Source organism: Centroberyx affinis, unplaced genomic scaffold, assembly GCF_046629955.1.
Source record: "Centroberyx affinis isolate AG114_WGS23_722 - 3 ecotype Tasmania unplaced genomic scaffold, CSIRO-AGI_Caff_v1 ptg001306l_1, whole genome shotgun sequence".
Taxonomy (NCBI): domain Eukaryota; kingdom Metazoa; phylum Chordata; class Actinopteri; order Beryciformes; family Berycidae; genus Centroberyx; species Centroberyx affinis.
The window spans coordinates 21,907-41,993 of NW_027279812.1; the positions used below are offsets into that span (position 1 = coordinate 21,907).

General features: G+C 41.9%; 1 protein-coding gene and 1 non-coding gene across 2 annotated transcripts; both read right to left on the bottom strand.

Annotated features, from left to right (window-relative positions):
• Nucleotides 1–641: 641 nt before the first annotated feature.
• Nucleotides 642–19,813, bottom strand: LOC139649229 (ATPase family AAA domain-containing protein 2-like). Its single transcript, XM_071525571.1, has 30 exons — nucleotides 19,481–19,813; nucleotides 18,674–18,813; nucleotides 18,076–18,131; nucleotides 17,708–17,906; nucleotides 17,075–17,156; nucleotides 16,167–16,254; nucleotides 15,767–15,949; nucleotides 15,241–15,361; nucleotides 13,980–13,994; nucleotides 12,732–12,833; nucleotides 11,892–12,000; nucleotides 11,595–11,710; nucleotides 11,261–11,435; nucleotides 10,814–10,902; nucleotides 9,955–10,114; nucleotides 9,301–9,391; nucleotides 8,679–8,856; nucleotides 8,385–8,521; nucleotides 8,105–8,240; nucleotides 7,458–7,644; nucleotides 6,733–6,918; nucleotides 6,148–6,283; nucleotides 5,687–5,883; nucleotides 4,498–4,657; nucleotides 4,160–4,282; nucleotides 3,350–3,523; nucleotides 1,987–2,640; nucleotides 1,467–1,600; nucleotides 1,097–1,225; nucleotides 642–823 (listed from the first exon to the last, which is right to left on the bottom strand). The coding sequence occupies exons 1-30, from the start codon at nucleotides 19,673–19,675 to the stop codon at nucleotides 791–793; spliced, it is 4,485 nt and encodes a 1,494-aa protein (XP_071381672.1). The 5' UTR covers nucleotides 19,676–19,813; the 3' UTR covers nucleotides 642–790.
• On the bottom strand, nucleotides 7,269–7,405 carry LOC139649257 (small nucleolar RNA SNORA5). Its single transcript, XR_011695595.1, has one exon. It is a non-coding gene; the product is annotated as a small nucleolar RNA SNORA5 (small nucleolar RNA).
• Nucleotides 19,814–20,087: the final 274 nt, after the last annotated feature.

Below are 20,087 nucleotides of genomic sequence, written 5' to 3' on the forward strand. Positions count from 1 at the left end.
CTATTTGATATAAATTTAACATTAGATGATGAGGCAGAAGGTATGGGTGGGAGACTGACATGGGATTCATTTGCACTCACTGCACAGGTGAGAGCACCCAGGGGAGTAATGAGTGGGGATGAAGGGGTCAACTGTCACAAATAGGAACATTAAATTTCACATTGGATTGTAAGGCCTACAAAATGTAGGCAAAATTTGTTAAGATAATTTTTGAGTTAAGAGTTGAGTTTGCTCAGGGAAAGTTTCACTGTACACATTTATTTCCCCCACCCAGGTTTTCCCAGCCAGTTCGACCTTTCAGTTACAAGCCTGCTTCTCCAACTCTTCTTCTTGAGCTGCTGGCATTTCCTGACTGAAGCACATATAACCAGGCACATGTTGGAAAGAACTCACTGTAGCTCTGCATCTCATGAAGGAAAAAGGAGACTAAAAAGTAAACATGGTGATGACTAACAATAGAAATAGATTCAAATTTAGACAGAATCAAATTCATCACACGCTGGCAAATAAGTGGTTGCTAAAATTTATGGAAAAGGTCATACTACACAGTACATATGACATGAATCCCTAAAAACTAGTATTTTCTTGGCAATCTTAATCTGGAGCACAAAAAAGGCACATGACAAGAATTATGAGGAAAAACCTTTAATTAAATAAAAGCAAAAAAAGGTATACAAAGAGTTATCTGTATGATCTATGAAAATAGAAGCGGTATTGTTTGTACATTTAAACAGCTGGGGGGATGGAGAGTAACCTTCAAAAAGGGTCACAACGTTCCTGTAGAAACTCTTCAACAGAAGTCTTCGATCTCTTGTTCCATCTCCTAATCAAATGAAAACACAAGGAAGGGATGATAAATTATGAGCAAAAAATAAATTAATTAATTAAAAATACATTGGGCAAATGTAACCAACTGCATTCATAACAAGTCTTCCCAGAAGTTGCATGAATAATGAATCAGACTGGCAATGTTCTACTTTCATGCTACATTAAATTATCCTAACCCATTAATTCTTAGATGAACCCTTTGCATCTATAAAACTAAAACAAAACAAAACAAAAAAATCTCCCTCTCTCAACACAATCAAATACAAACCTGTAGTAGTGTGGCCTTGTTGTAGTCTCGTCTGTGTCTGTAGATGCTCTGGCAGAGCAGAGCGTAGAGTTTCTCCAGCTGGTAAACCTCATAGCCGTCAGTCTTGGTCACGACTCTCTCCAACAGCTCCTGGAGAAGAAAGGAGAGTGACAGGAGACAGAGGAAAGAGCGAGAGATGAGGACATCTTTATCTGGTGAACTTCATAATCCTCTGGCGAACACCCTCAGGAGGTGCCGGGGTGAAAGAAGGATAAAGTCAGCAGGAAAACAAACTTGTCCTGAGGCTTTTTGTTTTCTAGGGTTTCTCTGGGTAAAGTCAGGTTGCAGTAATCCTGGCTTGACCTGTGGGGTCACACACAGTGTTCCATACCTTTAATTTGTCTCTGTCCACCACCACAGGAGGAGTTTGCTGGTCCAGGATCTGCAGAGCTTTGTCCACATCGATCATCTGCTGCTGCAGCACAGCATTCTTTAGAGCCCGCGTCATGCGCCTCACACTCCGCTCTGAGACACAACACACACAGGTTTATACCACTATAAATGATGACACTCCGCTGACACATTCACTTCCTAGCCCAGAACCTTAAAGGCCCAGTCTGTGATTGCAGTGTGGTGTCCCCTTGTTGAAACACTGTCACCACACTACTGGCTTTGTTTACATAGCGATTTATTGGATTGAAGGCAAACATTTCTCTAGTGTCTATCTAAATGGCTGACATTTTGATTTTGTATCTATTTTGAAGCTATAAAAAGGGTTCTTTACATGATTCTCTACCTGGATTCCAACAAAGCTGCTAAAAACGGTAATAAAAAATATTCAAGAAGATATATGACTATATCCAACATTTAGAGCCCAGCTTTGAGTGTGAGACAATGTGTTGCCAGCTAACCTGTGCCAGTATCCTCCTCCACTTTGTCTGCTGCAGGGGGGTCTTTGGTTGAGGTCTGCCCAGGCTCCATACTCTCTGTTCCTTCTGCTTCCATTGGCTCTCCATGGCCGTTCTGCTCTGCCTCCTCTGCTGTAGTTACCTCGCCGTTCCCACCGTCTCCCTGTGTTACCGTTTGACTCTTCTCAGCCCCAGTGTCTGCGGGGAGCTCCACATTCTGTGATTGTCCAGCAGGGTTTTCTTCTCTGCTGCCTGACAGTTTTTGGCTATTATTGTCACTGCTCTCCACTGCACTGGTTTGTCCCTGGGTATCTGCTTCAGACTCAGTGTGGCTGTCGTCTTCTGGTTTCCCATTTTCACACGGTACATCCTCCTCTTCAGCCTCCTCCATGGGTTCCTCCTGGCTGTCCTGTTCCTTCGAATCAGACCCACAGCTAACGTCCTGACTGGCTGCGAGCCCCGGCTCTACAGCGACCCCCTCCTCGGGCTCCTCTCCTCCTCCCTTCCCAACCTCCTCCTCATCGTCCCCGTCTTCGTCTTCCTCCTCAGACCCGGCGAGGTGCCCGTCGTCTTTGGAGACATGAGGGGAGGAGGTGGACCTTCTCTTGGTAATGACGCCGTTACACCAGCGACTCTTCCGCCGCTTCTTCTTCTGGGCTGGAGGGATACGAGAGGGAGGGAAAGGGGGAGGGTTACTTAAGACAAAAATGGACAAAAATGTTGATTCGTCAATAGGTTTGGTGCTCTGTCCATCACCACAGCTCTTAGGCCCACCGCATTCCAATATATCTTTAGTTTTCAAACATCAAATTAAAACCCAAATGAGACAATTGCATTATGGCTTTGGCAAGGTTCCTACAAATGTGTTGTTTGCTTCCTTTCGACCAAGGTGGATTATTATTATTACATTAACAACATTTTAATCCTATTATTCAATCAATACTGTAATTACACTTTATTTAACCAGGCAACAATCTGACCTAGAATACATTCCTATTTATAGCAATGGCCTGGGGTGGTCGTAGACTTGGGAGGGAGCGTCACACACATTCACACACGTTCTACTAGAACAGTTGGGGGTTCAGTGTCTTGCTCGAGGGCACTTTGGTGCTAGTTTACACGTTGCATTATTTTCAATGTTTATTTGTTGTGATCTTTTCGCTGCAATTACTTGTTTTTTATTATCTTCAGTACCCTCTGTTTGTCTTATTCTTATCTATATTTTATTATCTTCTGCTGCAATGACTATATTTCTCCAGAGATCATTCAGGTTTCATCTAATCCAAAACCCTGAAATCCTGGGGAAAAGGACAACCCTGAAAACTGCCACCCTAACTTATTATTCTATTAGTGCCACAATACCAACCACTGTGTTTGGGTGTGGTGACAGTAGCAGCAGGCGTGACGGCAGGAGCTGCAGCTGTGGCTCTGGCAGGCTCTCTAGCTGGGGCCACGTCACCGGCTTTGGCCTCAGCAGGAGGTTTGGGCTGTTTGGGAAGGACGTGGTAGAAGGAGGGAGCAAACCGCGAGGTGGAGCAACCTGGAGTCAGACAAAAACAGAGCGCAGACTGTCTTAGCCTATGGTTTCTCTTCTTCTACATAACAATATCTACCTGAAAATACCTTGCATTCTGAGACTGAAGCACTGTAAGGCCCTTAGCTGTCTAATTGGTGAAAACAGTGGATGGAATCATGCAATCTACTATGCTATGCATGCTGTGTGATGTGTACATGCTCTTCTGTTCGTCAAAAAGTCTGCAAGAGTATATTACAGGATCATATGGGCAAAATATAGAAGTGACAATAGTAAAGGCTACAGACACTCAGAGTCTGAGCAAATATGCACATGTAGGCATGTGACCATTTGATTCAAACAGAATAGTATCATGTTAAAAGCATTACAATTGTGCACTGACAACTTCATAAAAGGTTTTTAAACATAGCCAATAAAATTCATACAATTAACCCCATATATTAGTCAGTGAGAGTCAGTGAAAGTCAGCCCTTCGGTAAAGAGGGCTACCAGTGAATGTCAGTGCTCAAATAAGTTATCCCTGTGCCTATGACAGTTTAGTCTGTATCATTACTTAAGTTAATTATATTGTGTTTGCCTTCTAACTACCACACACACACACACACACACACACACACACACACACACACACACAGTATTCACCTCTTTTGCAGCGTGACTCCTTGAGCTCCTCACAGATCTTCTCAAAGTCTTCATCCAGTTCATCTCTGATAATGGCATGGACGGTGTCCTTCAAGGCACACGCTCTGTGGCGGATCTGACGGTCTGGAGGGAAACACACACACAAGATGCAAATAATTAAGGTATGTGTTCCTTTTCTTTTACTCCAGGATCACAAATCACTCAATATTTTGCACCCAAGGCAAGTTGATTGATTTTATTGTTTTAGTTTAGCATTTCTTTCATCATCCAATAAGCATCAATGATGATTTTTTATTGAAACAATTACATTATACTAGTAAGTTGTTCATTGTGTTTACCTGAAGGGTCCCGGTCTGGGTTGTACTCCAGCGCATTCTGCCAGATGAGGTCCACATCATACAGGAACTCCTTGACTGTCTCATAGTGATGAAGGTCAATCCTGGCGAGAATAGTGGACAGGTCCATAGGCTGCTCGATCACCTCGGCATAGTCTGGTACCTAAAATACAACACAACAAACACAAGGACATTTTAAAAAGACATATAATATCTTCTACAACTACCACTATCACTAATACTAGGGGCAAACGGATTGAATTTCAGCTGAAAAGGGAATTTTGGTGGGTAATATCCCTTAGTTTGACCTCAGGCTGTCTGGGATTAATTTAAGAGGAGCAGCTATTAAAAACACAGATTAAAGATGTAGGTTATTAGAGATACAAGAGATGATTTAGAGCTGTGTTTCTCATTAAAAAGGGCCGTGGGACTGTTCTGACTGGGTTGCAGATGTGTCATTTCTTTTATATTTTTGGAACCACAATGTACAGTAAATATGCTATAAATAATATGCAAACCACATATGGGTTTGTTTTGTCCTCTAGGGATGCCGCAGACAAAAACAGTCAAACTGTGGGATGCCCCAAGGTTTCACATGAGGTACAAGAAGATTGTGTATTCAAAGGTTAGAGAGGTGTTTTGGAACATTCAACTCTATGAACACGATTATAGCTGTATTCATTTTATTTTTAGTGACAACCAGAATCACACCACCACATTTAGAATGTTTTTCATGAGGATTTCATTGTCTTTTTTTCTTTGTTGATTTCTCTTATTTAGAACAGTTTGGTCAATATCTCATTTCTTCCTTTCCTATCTTTGTTATTTGATTAAATAAGTCTAGCCATCTTAATAGAGGTCTAATTTGTTGCCTCCAACATGATGATGTCAAGACAGACATTGTTAAAGAACAAAACAAAGAAAGATAAAGACAGTCCTTTTCCCCCTGAGTCAACCAGGTTAGTGAAGGAATTAGAAGTACAACAGGATAGAACAGCATAGAGTAAAATAGAAAGCAGTAAAAAAAAAAAAAAACTTTGACAAAAAACTTGAAGCAGGACAGAGACAAAGACAACAGAACACACTAGACTCGAGTAAATCCATTTCCTCTAGGCCGACAGTGATCTCACTTGGTGACAGCTTAAAGCAAGACATTATTATGGAATAGAATAGAATAGAATAGAACAGCTACCTCATCTAAATCCACAGGCTTTGTGAAGGCCTTGAAGCGTTTGTCCTGGGACAGGCGGTTGGTGACGTCACGCAGGAAGAGGCGGAGCTCCCTGAGCGTGTCTTCCTCCTGCTCCTCCAGTCGCTGTGTCTCTTTCTCCGTCAGCTGACGAGGGGGAGGCGGGGGGGCCACGGGGAGCACCTCCAACGCCTGGAGCGCTGAGGAGAGCCGTGGGTTAACATATATATTTTTTTATGGCCTTCAAGTCGATCATAATTTTCATTTATTTCAGAGATATTTCAGTGCTGGATTTTGCCATAATGATTTTCCATGACTTTCCAGGTTTTCCAGGACTCGTATGAAGACTGGACAAGCAGACCATGAGCATAAGGGAAATGCTTCTTCAACTAGAAGGCCACACAAAGCCAGCTGCATTACTGAGTTCAGACTGCAGTTTGTTACCAAGCTCATCCATTTCTCACCAGCTTTCTTCTTGGAGGCAGGGGCCTTGGCCGCCTGGCTGAGGATCAGGTCCTCAAAGAAGCTTCTCCTTTCTCTGCTGGTGGGAACCTGGACATGGAAAACCTCCCCGTACTCCAAACGAAACAACTCCTGAACCTGGGGAAAGGAAGGTGAGGAGGGAGGGAAGACATTTGTGTGGGTGGGTGTTTGTATCAAGGAAATTAAGACAAAAGATAAGAAACTGAATTAAGTATTCACTGCTGCAACAATATGTTTATGTGTTCATGAGTGTTTGTTAGGGCTGCACAATTAAAATTAAAATACTGAAATTGCAATATTGAAACTGCAATATTGACCAGTGCAAATTCCAGAAAGCAAGACTATTTTTTTTAACCTCAAAAGGAGAGGTGTTCCAGCCAAGCTCCTAAACAAAGTATTCTGCTGCTGAGAGAATCATTTTATATTCATATTTTCACCCAAATGTTTTTTAAACATTTTTCAACACTGAAAAAGAAATGAAAAACGCTGTACCCGCATGAATCACCATTCATATCATAATCTCAAAGTCCACAGTGCATCACCCTACAGTGTGGTTCTGTCCGTACCTCCAGGCTGAGTCGGTCATAAGGCAGGTTACAGGTAGCCAGCAGCAGTATGGGAGCGAAGGCGGGGATAGAGTGGAGCAGGCTGAGGAAGGTGGCTCTCAAGGCAGGACCCACTGTCTCCCACCACTGTCCGATGTGGGGGATGTACAGGATGCTGGGAGATGTCCGCTTGGCTTCAACAAAGATCTACAGAGCATGAGGTAAGACAAGGAAACATTATGGATATTTATAAAAGCTGGATGTGCATCTATGGAGGAATGTACAGGATAGTGGGACTATTTACAGGACTACAGAGAATTACAGAACATAAGATAGGACAGAGGAGTTTAAAAGATGATTGAGATATATATCCAAGGAACAATTTGAGGGGGGATGAGAGGGGATGACATCCCACTTGCTATCAACAGAATCAAAGGTGTGATCAGGACAGCATGAAAAACCAGGATATAATGCACACTGGCAGATATCTATAGAACATAGGAAATGATACAACAACATTGTACACAGCTGAAACATGCAGTTCTTTCTTTCGGTCTATTTGTCCATAGTACGTATTTATCCCCAGTGTCCACAGTGTGAGGAGGTGGGGCCCATGAACTACACAGTCACTGTGGCAGCCATTTTGGCCAGTGAGGTCCACTGAACAGAACACACTGAATTTGACAAGGCTGCGGAGTACGACTTTCTTCCCAGTGCAAATGTGAACAGATAGGTGGACGGTTTACCTGAGCGCAGGTCTCTTCTGGCGCGGTGGCGCTGGCTCCGAACAGCACGGCCATGTCCAGGGTGTACACTGTGAATTTCTCCAGGGCGTGGAGCAGAGCGGGGGCCAGGTGGGAGCTCTGACCGGAGCCCGGTCTGCCCTCCAGCAGCAGCCTGGGCCGGTAGGAGGTCGGCTGGCTCAACACGCTCCTAGACGAGGAGAGAAGACAGAGAGATAAGAGACAGGTGAGGTGGTGTGGAGGTAGGAGGCTGGACGGCTCAGAACACTTCCGAAATAAAGGAAAGAATGGAGAGAAAAAGGAGACTGAAAGAAAACAAGTACAGATTCTGTAAAATCCCATTCCACATTTGTGGCAAGGACATATAGTTCTTTCTGAATATGGATAGAGGATTGTGGGAGTTGTGTGAAAATTCACAGCTATGGTGTGATGATTCATAGTTCAAGTTAAACTTTCACAATACAACTTTAACTTCTTTTATTAAACAAATACTGCTCAAAAAGCAACAGACAGGATTTGTAGAAAATGTACTTCTGTAAACTGTGATGTAATTAATCACAGTTTTAATTTCCTGAATGAATGTCAAATGAACAAATAAATTATAATAAACTTCCTGCTTAATATTTCCTCCTGAATGAAGGATAACCCACCTACTGAGGTTGAGGAGTCCGTTGGCGGCAGGTGCTTTGGGTTGAGGCTGAGAGTGAGAGGTCAGTCCGTTGCAGACTGCTGCATCCTCATCTTCACTGAACATCAGATCATCCTCAAACACACCAGAGGGCACATCTAGAAACACACACACACCAACAGTTACCCCCAACAGCCATGATTAGGATAGACATGGGGATCTGTGCAAAGAAAGAAAGAAAGAAAGAAAGAAAGAAGACAGACAGACAGACAGACAGACAGACAGACAGAGCAGGACTCTACCTTGGTCTCTCTTCCTCTTTAAGCCCTGCTCAGCATGGGGGAACAGTCTGCTGACAGTGTGCAGGATGTTCTGCAGGGCAGTGCTGAGCAGAGGGCGGATGACTGGTATCAGGGCCTTGGCTGGTGACACTACCGCTCTGGGAATCACAAACAGGATCACAAACAATCACATATACTGTGTATGCCAAGCACACGCAAGCACTGTTTTCTGTAGACAATGTTTATATCCCAAAAAATAGACAGAAACTAAGGATAACAAACATTTACAATAAAATAAAGTTATCCTGGTCATACCTCTGGGCAGCTGGCACCATCTTGGCCATGGCGGACATGAAGTCTCTGTTGCCGATGGCGATGGAGTTGACGTCGAGCACTAGTTTCTGTGAGGAGGAGTAGATCTGGGGGTAGCGACGGCGCAGCGCGCACAGAGCAGCCTCTGAACACACTGCCTTGATGTCTGCTCCGCAGTAACCTGGACAATAAAGCCAGATTGCTGTCAGAAAACTATTTTCTATCTGTTCTCATGAGTGTCCAAATCCTTTTGTCAGTGTTTCCTGGAGAATTTTTCTAGATTGGGTTGGGTTCAATTGGATTTGTATACCAATATATAAGGACAATTGTGCTGTAATTGCAATTGAACTTATTACGTTATTTTTTTGGGGGGATGGGCTCAGCAATAAGGCCATCTGATCAACTTTCCTATTACTTTTCTCAAGCTGTGGGAGAACACCATAGCTAAATAGATGTAATGGAAACACTGGTTTCATCAGTATATAGCAATACTGTATATTAATGAAAGAATAAACGTAAGAATGACTGTCAGAGGAAGCATACAGTATGTACTAAAATGAATTGGTGGATTCAAATAAGGTTGGAATGCGTGTTTGTGTGTGTGTGAGTGTGTGTGTATGCATACCAACACACTTGTCTGCCAGTTCCTCCAGAAAAGCGTCAGAAGGCTGAGGACTCCACTGTCTGGTGTGGATCTTCAGAATATCCTTTCTCGCCTGGCGCAGGAAAACAGAGCACAGCATTTTAATTTTGGGTCCAATACTTTGCAGAATCTCTTGTGATATTACAACTACAGCATTAAACTAGTGCATGAGCTGAAGAACATCTGCTGCCTCAGCCCAAAGCCAACGAAAGAGCATTTGGATAGGTTGCACTATGGCTGCCATGTTGCTGCCCCTTCTCTAAAACTAAAAGCTCAAAATAAAATAAAACAAAACATAATACTGCTTACTAGTACACTACCATGGTGATATACCCACCATTAAAGGATAATTCCTGTCATTTTCATATGATGTTCAGTAGCTCTTTGGCCTAAGAGTAGTCTAAGAACCTGGCGAAGTCGAAGGACCTAGTTTACATGGTTCAGTTCTCTGGTAGTGGCTACGAAAACAGCAGAAGCATTAGTGATAGGTGCAACTGCGACATATTTCAAATTTGTGGCAAAAATCATTATTAACAAATTACAATGTGTTGTTGATTCACAATGATTTAAAATGATCTGACTAGGAATTACAAGGCCAAACTCTGCAGGCTCAACAGGATTTGTTTGGATACTGACCTCTCTGTCCGGCAGGCCAAAGAGGAACTCTCTGTCGAAGCGTCCTGGTCGTCTGAGAGCTGGATCGATGGAGTCCAGTCTGTTTGTGGCTCCTATCACTACAACCTCTCCCCTACTGTCTAAACCGTCCATAAGAGCCAGGAGGGTGGACACAATGGAACTATGGAGACATAAAGAGACTCAGATTAGGCAAATGCAGCATTTTGGATTGTGTTAATTGCTCATGTTTTAAAGGTTGAGACCTTTCAAACTTTCACTTGAAGCAGGGTGGTATAGTGGAGTGACATCCGTTAACATCAAGGTCACAGGTTCAATCCTTGCAACAGCAACAAAACATGTATTTACTTTTGGTGTATTGTGCCATCATATAGTTGACAGATTACACTGTATGGAACCTTTGCACATTGGTCATAAAAGTGATCTGATTTTTAAATGAATTTAATTTTTGTTATCTCTGCTTACGCAAGAGATCACCAAGCGCTTGTTTTAAATTTCAGGTGGTGCACAATATCAAACATGCCTTAAATGCAGCCAATGCACCCAGTCATTCCGGCCGCAATTATGTCATTTTGATGCACACACTCAACTTTGATTATTTTCGCATGAAGCATGAACCAGACTTAAAAGCATCAGCTAAATGCTGATGAAATTCTTACGATGCAATATTTAAGATTTTGTGAGTGTTCTTCCCTAAAGAGCCTCAACAAAATGCTTTCCACAGACTTTTTGTGTCAATTAAACCTAAACTAACACAATAAAATTGCAAGTGCCTCTTGTGTTGCATGGACAGTCATTTACACTCTTGTACTCACCACAGCCACCACAAATAACCTAAAAATCAGAGTGAGGCACTGCTCACCTGTGGATCTGGTCCTGTCTGCTGGACCTGACTGGAGCCAAACCATCAATCTCATCAAAGAAGATAATGGCCGGACGCATCTGGTATGCCTGAGAGGAAATCAGCAGGGATCACATCAATTCTTTACGTTCTTTTCAAACTTGATAGTTACAGGTGGTGTGATGGAAAAAAAGGGCACAGGCATTTGATTTATCCCATCCCACAAGTTCATATATGAAAATATAGTAGGATATCCTTTATAAGGTCTGTTGTTGGATAGTCTTTGTTGATGGCATTGTCTTTCATTAATATTGGGAACCAGTCAGGGATGCAATCACAGCAAAACAAAAAAGCAGGAAGTGGTGGGAGAAAGGCACCAATTCCTGCATCCAGAAAAGCCTAAAATACTGGAAGAAAAAAGCATCATCCCTGAATGTTGTGAGTATGTTGTAGAGGCGTGTGGTTTACCTGGTCAAACAGCAGACGTAGCTGTCTCTCCGATTCTCCCACCCACTTACTGAGGCAGTCGGCCCCTTTCCTCATGAAGAACGACACCTTCCTCTCCCCCTGACTGCACTCGTTAGCCAGCGCTCTGGCTACCAGGGTTTTCCCCGTACCTGGAGGACCGTAGAATAGACAGCCCCTGGAGACAAGGGGAAAACACAAGTGAGAGAAAATAATGGGGCAGTTGGAGGATGAGAAGAGATGGCGGGAGCAGAGAAGAAAGGAAAGGAAAGGACAGGAGATGAAGTCCCTTACACAACTTACACATACATATATATATGTATATTAGGTTATTTACCTTGGTGGCTGTATCTTAAACCTCTCAAAGACTTCTGGGTAGAGCAGAGGGAAGACCACCATTTCCTTCAGCGCTGAGATGTGTCTATTCAAACCTCCGATGCTATCAAAACTCACCTAGGTCACAAAAACGTTATGTTGTCATTGTTATCTTGTATTCTGTCCATCTAACTGAAGATATTTTCTCTCTGTCTTACCAACTGTCCTATCATCCATCCATCAGTCATATGTACCATCACGTCTATCTCTGTCCTTGTTTGTCAGACTAACTCCATCCATTCATCCAATCCAAACCTACCGTCTTGTCTATTTGCATTGGGTCCACGTCAGCTAGGCTGGCTCCGATCTTCATCCTGTCCTTCTGGATCCCCAGCAGGTCCTCTTTCACAAGGTTCATGGGTAGACATCTGGAGGAAAAACAACAGAGAAAAGATAAATATCCCTTTTTTATCAGACTCATTTTATTGGCAATTCTGCTTTGTTGGACAGCATATGGAGGAGAGCATCACGAGAGATTCCTACAACAGTGTAAGTATGTGGGATGCACTGAGTCATTGGTCCCACCCTATCAGTAATTATTACCATTAAATAACAGGTTAATGGGGAAGCATTTGAAGCAATGCAATTCGTGAGCTCAGCTTCCCATTAGAAGTAAGAATCTTAAAGGCAAACTTGCACTGCAATTTTTTTAAATTAATAAGACAACATAGCGTCACCCTAGACATCTTCACCATTTGGCTGCTATGAGACAGAAAACTGTTGGGATGAAAACACCACCTTAGTTTCTTTCTGTGCGAAAGAACGTGGGGGAAAATCTGGGGAAAAATGGTTTTCAAACCTTTCCTTGGAGACCTGGAAGCCCTAAAACCTTGTTTGAGCAACTAAATTTACTGTAATTTTAGGATACAAACCTGCAAGCCTAAATTATCTTATTCCTCCCTCTCTTATATTGCAGGGATTAGAAGGCAACCTAGTATAGCAAATAGCTTTGGATGCAAATTTGTGGACCCATTTGAATTATTCTGCAATAATTATCGTTCAAATATTTAATTATTCTGCAACCTACCTATTGCTGAAAAAAAACACTGTTGTGTGTTTGTAGTTGCGCTCTAAGACAGGTGCTGCTGAACGGACTCACCTGTTGACAGACCGGCTTCTGTTCTTACTTCTCCGTCTCTGAAACTTCTCGTCGTCTGAAGAGGAGGAAGTGGAGTCACTGCTGTGGATGGCATGTCTCCTTCTGCAAGGAGGAGAAATGCATGAAAAACACCATCTTTCATCCCATCTGTATCATCCTGGCCTATCAGTTTGTCTGTCTGTCTACAGCAAAACAGACAATTCCAACTAAAAGGAGGCACGTCGCTTTCAGCAAGAAAACACATAGAATATTAGAGACCGACACGGTTAAGGCAGGAATTGACTCTGATCAGTGAAGACATTAAGGATTAAAAGGATTAAAAACCAATCAAACTCAATACCCTACAAACACTCATTCCAATAAACACAACAAATACAAACACTCACAAATAAACACTACCAGTACTACACACTACTAGATAGCATTCATGAATGCATCATTTACACCTCCATCACAGGTATGATTAATCCAACAAGCCCAAATCACACACAGACCATCCTCATGCATGAGGCCTGGGCAACAGACCACCAGAACAAAACACCAGGAGTGCTGGACGTACAGTATATAATTTAAGGCTGTGTAATCAGCAGGACAAATCAAGCACACAACAAGAAAATATTATAAATAAATATCCAAAGACACAGTAAGATGCTAAATGTACCTGAAAAATACTTAATACTCACATAAGATTACGCCAATTTTTACTCAAAGTAAATAAGAATGATTTCCAGTTCATAATGGAAGCATTGGGATAGTGAGCTAGTCCAGGTTGCTGTTGATTCCACTGACTTTATTTGATTTACAGTATATCTTTCTAAGAATCAAATAAATGACTTTATTTGAATTCAAAGACAAGCAACAAATGCAATATACTACTCATCATAGAATACCATATCATATACAATTCATTAATTTAAAACTTGCAGGGGAAATGCAGGGGAGTCACATTTTCTGATTTGTTGCAAGATGTTACAAGTCTGTTCACATCAGCAGATGAGGTAAAAGACAGTCAGCTTTCGAACAGCTGGTCTGTCCTTGTCTCCATGTTGAACCATGGTTAAACAATGACACAGACAAAAAAGATTCAATTTGGCTCACTGTCCCAATATTTAGACTACTGTATATATTTTCACCCAAAATGTGCCACACTTCTGGACAACCACAGTGCTAGTAGAGACAGACAGCACCCAAAAGGACTATTAAAAAAAAGGTAAACAGCAACAAAGACAAGTAGTGAGTGTCTCTTACCTCTCAGAGCTACTCCTGAGGATGAGGAGCAAGAGAATCAGAAAAAAAGAGGAAAAAAGGAATATTGGGATGGATTGTACATGCAATAATGATACTCATGGCTATGGAAAATAATATTATTTGTATTGGGGCCAACACTACAACTAGATAGTTATGTAGGGCTGAACAATTAATCTAGATTTTATCGAAATCGCAATATGGCCTACTGCAATATTCAAATCGCAGGAGGCGCACTATTTGTTAAAGGCGAAATGTGTGTCAAAATACCATTTTAAATTGAATATTGTCGTGCTGCAGAGATGTCCTGGCCTACACATCATATTCTACAGACTTAAGAAAACATCTTTGTTGGGTACAGATCCCTGCAAAAATCACACCATAACCATTTTAATATGTTTTTCAATGAAAATGAGAATAATGATGTAAAAATTATCATTCCCTCTAATATCGCAAATCATATCGCAATTGCAATATCAGTCAAAATAATCACAATTAGATATTTTTTCAAAATAGTTCAGCCCTATATTTATGTTAACAAATAGTTGTCAGACCATATACCCTGATCACCTTCCAGACACCATTTTAGTGAAAGTAAGCAGCGTGTGACATTAACAGTGCTGCATGGGTCGAGGAAACAAGTACTCTGATGTGCGTTTTTGCATTATGTTCTCTCTGTGTGACTGTGTATGTGCTTCAGTGAGTAGTACGTCACCATTCTTAACACTGTGTAAGACATTATTCGTAGAAAAGTATGGAGAAAGTCTTGAGTTTTGCAGGACAAGCTTTGACAAGCTGCCAACTCTGAGGAGACAAGTGAGAGAGAGAGAAAGAGCCTCGACTGACAGGTGTCAAGGTTGTCACTTAAAGGTCCCATAATATACACTTTCCAGTGTTTTATTTTATGTCTTGAGTTCCATTAAAAGCTGTTTGTGTGGTGTCATGTACCAAAAACACTCTCAATCCATTTTGCACGTTCATTTTCCAGCATGAAGTATTGTAATTTACTTTTATGGTGTACCCAATTTCCTTCAACCTGCCTCGTCTAATTCTGCTTCAGTTAGTTAGTTGCTACATTTCACCCCCAGAGAAGGGTGTGAACTTGGTTGCTCTTGGTTATATGTGCAAGTGGTCACATGTTTCTTAATGTGTTTTAGGGTGGATTTTTCCTTTAAGTCTTTGACAAGTCATCTTGGCATGCACCTCATTGGCTATTGTCCCTTAGTCAGCAGTTAATGGGTGGTGTCTGGGCTGTCATACTAACCGGCTGCTTCTTCTTCTGTTGTAGGGGCTCCTGGGGGCCGTGGAGCTGAACCTGAACCTGTGTCTGGTAGGAGACGAGTGGCTCTTGAAGTACATGCTGCGCTTCCTGGGTTCTCTGGGTTCTAGCACAAAATGATCAAACTATGTCAAACCTAATGGAATACTAGAAGACAGATGAATGGGCCTCAAAGAGAAGATTTGGGACTTTTAGCAGCCTATGTCTAGTGTATTCAAAAAGTTTTAGCACCAAAGTTTTTGTTTTTTTCCCTGGTACCAGCCTCCTGTGAGCATATGTTAGCAATACTAGAAAGTATACAGTATTTTGTAAATTTTGCACAACACACAAAATAAGGCCCAGTAACCAGAATTATCCTGTAAGGACAATAATAAAATTCTATGCATTTCAAGCACATTTGGTGTGCATGGCATATCAACCATTTAAACAATTAATATGATCAATCAATAAATTGATTTGACTGATTGGATTGAACAGAAACCTCAAGAAGGTGAACCAAACTTAGCCATACCATCCTGAGGGGCCTGGTAGCGAACCACGGTCTTCCGCTGTCTGAAGTCATAGCGCCTCTGGTTGTCCTCTTCCTCATCCTCCCCATCTTCGTCATCATCATCATCTTCATCCTCCTCCTCCTCATCTTCTCTGTCTTCCTCCTCCTCTTCATCATGATCATCCTCATCATCCTCATCCCCTCCTATGAATGAAAAGCAAGAGTAGAGATATCAAGGAATGTACCAAGTACTAGTGTTGCAATAATTTGCATCCATCACTGCAACACCACACATCAATGTGTGGTCACTGAATAAATGAAATCAATATTGCGAGTTCACAAAACAGTGTCACAGCCCACAGAGAAGTTAATATCCCCAGGTTGTGTGCCTGAAAGGGCTAGTAGGCCTAACCCATCTCACCTTGGTTCTCCTTCTCCTCTGTGTCTTTACTCTCCACATCAGTCCTCATAGACCTGCGCCTCCTGCCCCTGGTGTACATCCCCAGCTTCTGGGAGGAAACAGGCCAAACGGTGTTTACTTCACTGATTTGATTATCCCTGTGGTACACTGGTTTACAGCCTGCTATACATTGTCAAACAGCAGAACCAGCCACCAAAACCAGAATACATAAACATTAGGATTACACAATGCAATATGCAGCCAAGACTACATCACTGGTGCAAACATGGTCATGGGTCCAGTGGATGTGAAAAAAACGTTAATTTCTTTTTGACGCTTTTGTGATCTTTATTCAAAGTTAACAACAGAGCCCAATTGTAGAGAAATCACAGACTTCGGTTGACTGTGGCTTCAAGCTTTAAGGCCTGCCATATAGTTAACATAAAGGAATGCATACATAAACACAAGTCTGAGACATGCAAGCTCTCTGCTTACATAGTATATGCACACCAACTGGCCTCTTTGAGCCCTATGTGAGGTTATAAACCACTTATCCACAAGGGGGAAACAAAGCCATTAGTCTGGAGTGAGCGACCCGGAGCAGGGCATTTAAAAACAGATACTGTAGAGGAATGTCTACTTCTAAACATTCTTAACCACCACCAAAAGAAAAAGTAGAAAAGAAGATGGTATTGTGTCCTTTAAAGAGGTCATGATTGCAAGATGGGGAATATTATTCTTTCATTTTCTCCATGTGGAACTTTTGAACTGTATATGTATTTCCATACATATAATACATGCATTGGCATTGCGTTACAAAATTTGGACTGCTGTCAAGCAGGCTGCGAACTTCTCCATAGTGGCTTTAATCTTTTGCCTAAACTTTATCCAATTAATTTTAAATATGATTTAATTGGTTGGGTCCTTACCTCTTCTTTAGTGTCTCTGCTCCTCAGTCTGCGTCTCATCTTCTGCATGTCATCCATCTTCTGGAGAACAGCTTCAGCCGTGCTGAGGGACAGTCAGAGAAAAGGGAAAAACCATTTCCATTTCTGTTGGAATTAAGGTTGGGAATTGATAAGATTTTATCAATGTAGGTTACTTATTGATTCCTAGCATACTGTTTTATTGTGCCATTCACAATACACGCGATTCCCATACTGTACACACATTACACAACTATACACTGTCTATGTGAATCCACAAGGCAAACATGTTTCAATCTGGTTGGTTCTGGAAACATTAGAACCGGTTCCTCAATGGAAGAGGGAGGACTCATTATTTGCTCGAATTTATCCCAACTATGCCTTTCAGTAATTTGTGTGAATTGTGTCAAATAGGACAATAATTCTCAAGATTTTAAATACAATGTTCAGTCATATATCAGTTTACAACTTCACCTGTTTTAGTGTGCAGTTTCATTTTAAAAGTTTACTTGTCTTTATTTGTTGGATACTTCTCCTTATGAGGTGATCATTTGGTCATGGTGCGGTAGCTTTATTGGAACTGCAGCAGTGGTGGAGGGAGCTGAAAGAAACCCGAGTGAATGTTATTGGACTCACTTGGTGATGAGTCGGTCGTACAGGACTGACTGGTTGCGGGTATGCAGTTTGTATCTGGTGATTCGGGAGCTGCGCCGCACCGAGTGGTCCTCCTCGTCCTCCTCCTCCTCCTCTTCTTCTTCTTCTTCTACTTCCCTGCTCTGCAGACTGAAGCGGCTCCTCTTGGGAGTGGATGATTCCTCCACCTCGTCTGGCACATCTGAGACACCAACAGAAACGTTTTTTTCCTACCTTGAATTACAATGGTAAAGTTGAGCACATTTGCTCTTTTCAAAAACATTAACTGCTCCAATTTTAGAAGCATATACCCTCCTAAAAACAAACTCATGCTAAATGTGTTTTTTGTGCTTTGTAATTGAAGAGTGTACCTGCTTGTTGCTTACCGCTGGATGCTTTCCCCTCTCTCTGCAGCCTGGGAGATTTCCTTTAGAGAGAAATGACAAATTAACTTGACCACCACTGCCTCCTTTTAGGTTATGGTGTCACTTTTGTATATTTGTGTGCATATTAGGAATGTGCATGATAATGTGCACACATTTTGCTGCAGTAAGTTCAAAAGTAGGCCTGCACAATATTGACAAAAAAACCTTTTGCAACTGCAAGGTGAATTGTGATTGATGATTGATTTCTGCTACTCGGTTTGCTTGATTTGTAAGATTTTATTCAACTTTCATTTCTTGATTTGTAGGCCAGGGAGCATCAGACAACAATGTTTAGTTTGTCATATGAAACAGTTTAGAACAACTTGAAAATTGCAGTAATCAGAATAGCAGATTTGGTTGATTGTGCAGCCTTAGATCATAGTCTTTCCAATGTTTTGTCTGTCTGTTATGAAGTGAACTGTAACAATAAAAGCCCAAATACTACTCCTACTAATAATAGTAATAGTAATGGGTAGTAATGGGTTTAATAGTAATAATAATAATAATAAAATAGTTGTTATTAAAGTGAGTGGGACATCATTACCTGGTGCAGCATCCTCCAGTCTTGTCCTCATTCAGAGGGGAGCTGGTCTTTCCGTCCATCTCAGCAAAGGAGACCTCCAGTTTAACTCTCTGTCCTCTGGTCCTCAGACCGCTGCCCTCCTCATTCATATCAGCATGACCCTGGAACAGTCAGCACATAATGAGTGAATAGTTTAAATATGGCAGAGAGGAGGCAAAATAATATGCAATCGACACGGAGCTACTGACGTTAACAGGCGCATCAACTGGTGAATATCAAACTTCACACTAACTTCCCCACAGTTCATAAACAGGTTTTAATTCACTCACAGTTTCTCCCATAACAACTAGTTTACGAGCGAGAAAAAAAAAGATTCTGATGAGTTGGATGCCACCCCCTTCATACCCTAACCAAAGCACAATGCCTAGGACAATGATTACATTTATAGGACGCATATATTTGGTAGCCTGGTTACTACTCTTATTAAACGGCTGTATGAGATAACACAGGGCAAAGACAATTCAAAGTTAATTGATTTGTAAACTAATAAGTTTTTGCAAGATTGAATGAATGATTGAATGGATACATCAACGGATACATGTCCAGGAGGGACCACATGAGTTTCAGTGAGAAGTTAGAGGGACTCTGGCCGCTCAGTCATAAATCTGTCTGCCAGTGACAATTTGACAATGTAGCTAACGTTAGTTAGCTTAGCAAGCTAGCAGAAATAGCACAGCAAAGTTGCGCTCATCGATAATTTATCCACCTACCGTTAGATCACAGATCGTGATCTAGTTACCTGCCAGCTGTCTAGCTATCCATACTCACATTGGCCGTGTTGTTTTCAGGGCTGCTGAAGCTGTCATCCAGGCCCCGGGAGGACCGTGTCTGACGGGCGGACTTTCTCTGCGACGCGGGAAGCAGCGACAGAAACTCGGAGCTAGTATCCAACTTCAACGACCTCCTCTTCGGAGTTGTTGCCGGTTCAGCTCCGGCACTGCCGCTGCTGCGTAGTATCACCATCTTGACTCCAAACCGAGCTTATACTAGCATAAACGACAAACGATCAGCCTCTATTTTGACTAAAAATGGCCTATCATTTACGATACCGCCAACATAGCAAGATAATAGTAAATATCCGCCAGCTGACATACACACAGCCTCTTTCCAAAACCCCTTGATTTCTGGCGCCACAAACGTCATCATAGGTTGTGAGGTAGCTTGCAGTGAGCTGCCGCGTGGAAACATAGATCTGTGAATAAAAAATAATGCGTGGTCAAACTCTACTAATAATTATAACTGTACTGCATCAAGCTGACTCACAAAGTTAAATTCGTGTCTGTAGTCGACTAATGAAATTAAGATCTGCATTTTTTTTCTAACATCACGTAAGCGGAAGGATATAGGTATAACCTAGGAAAGATGTTCCGGCTGT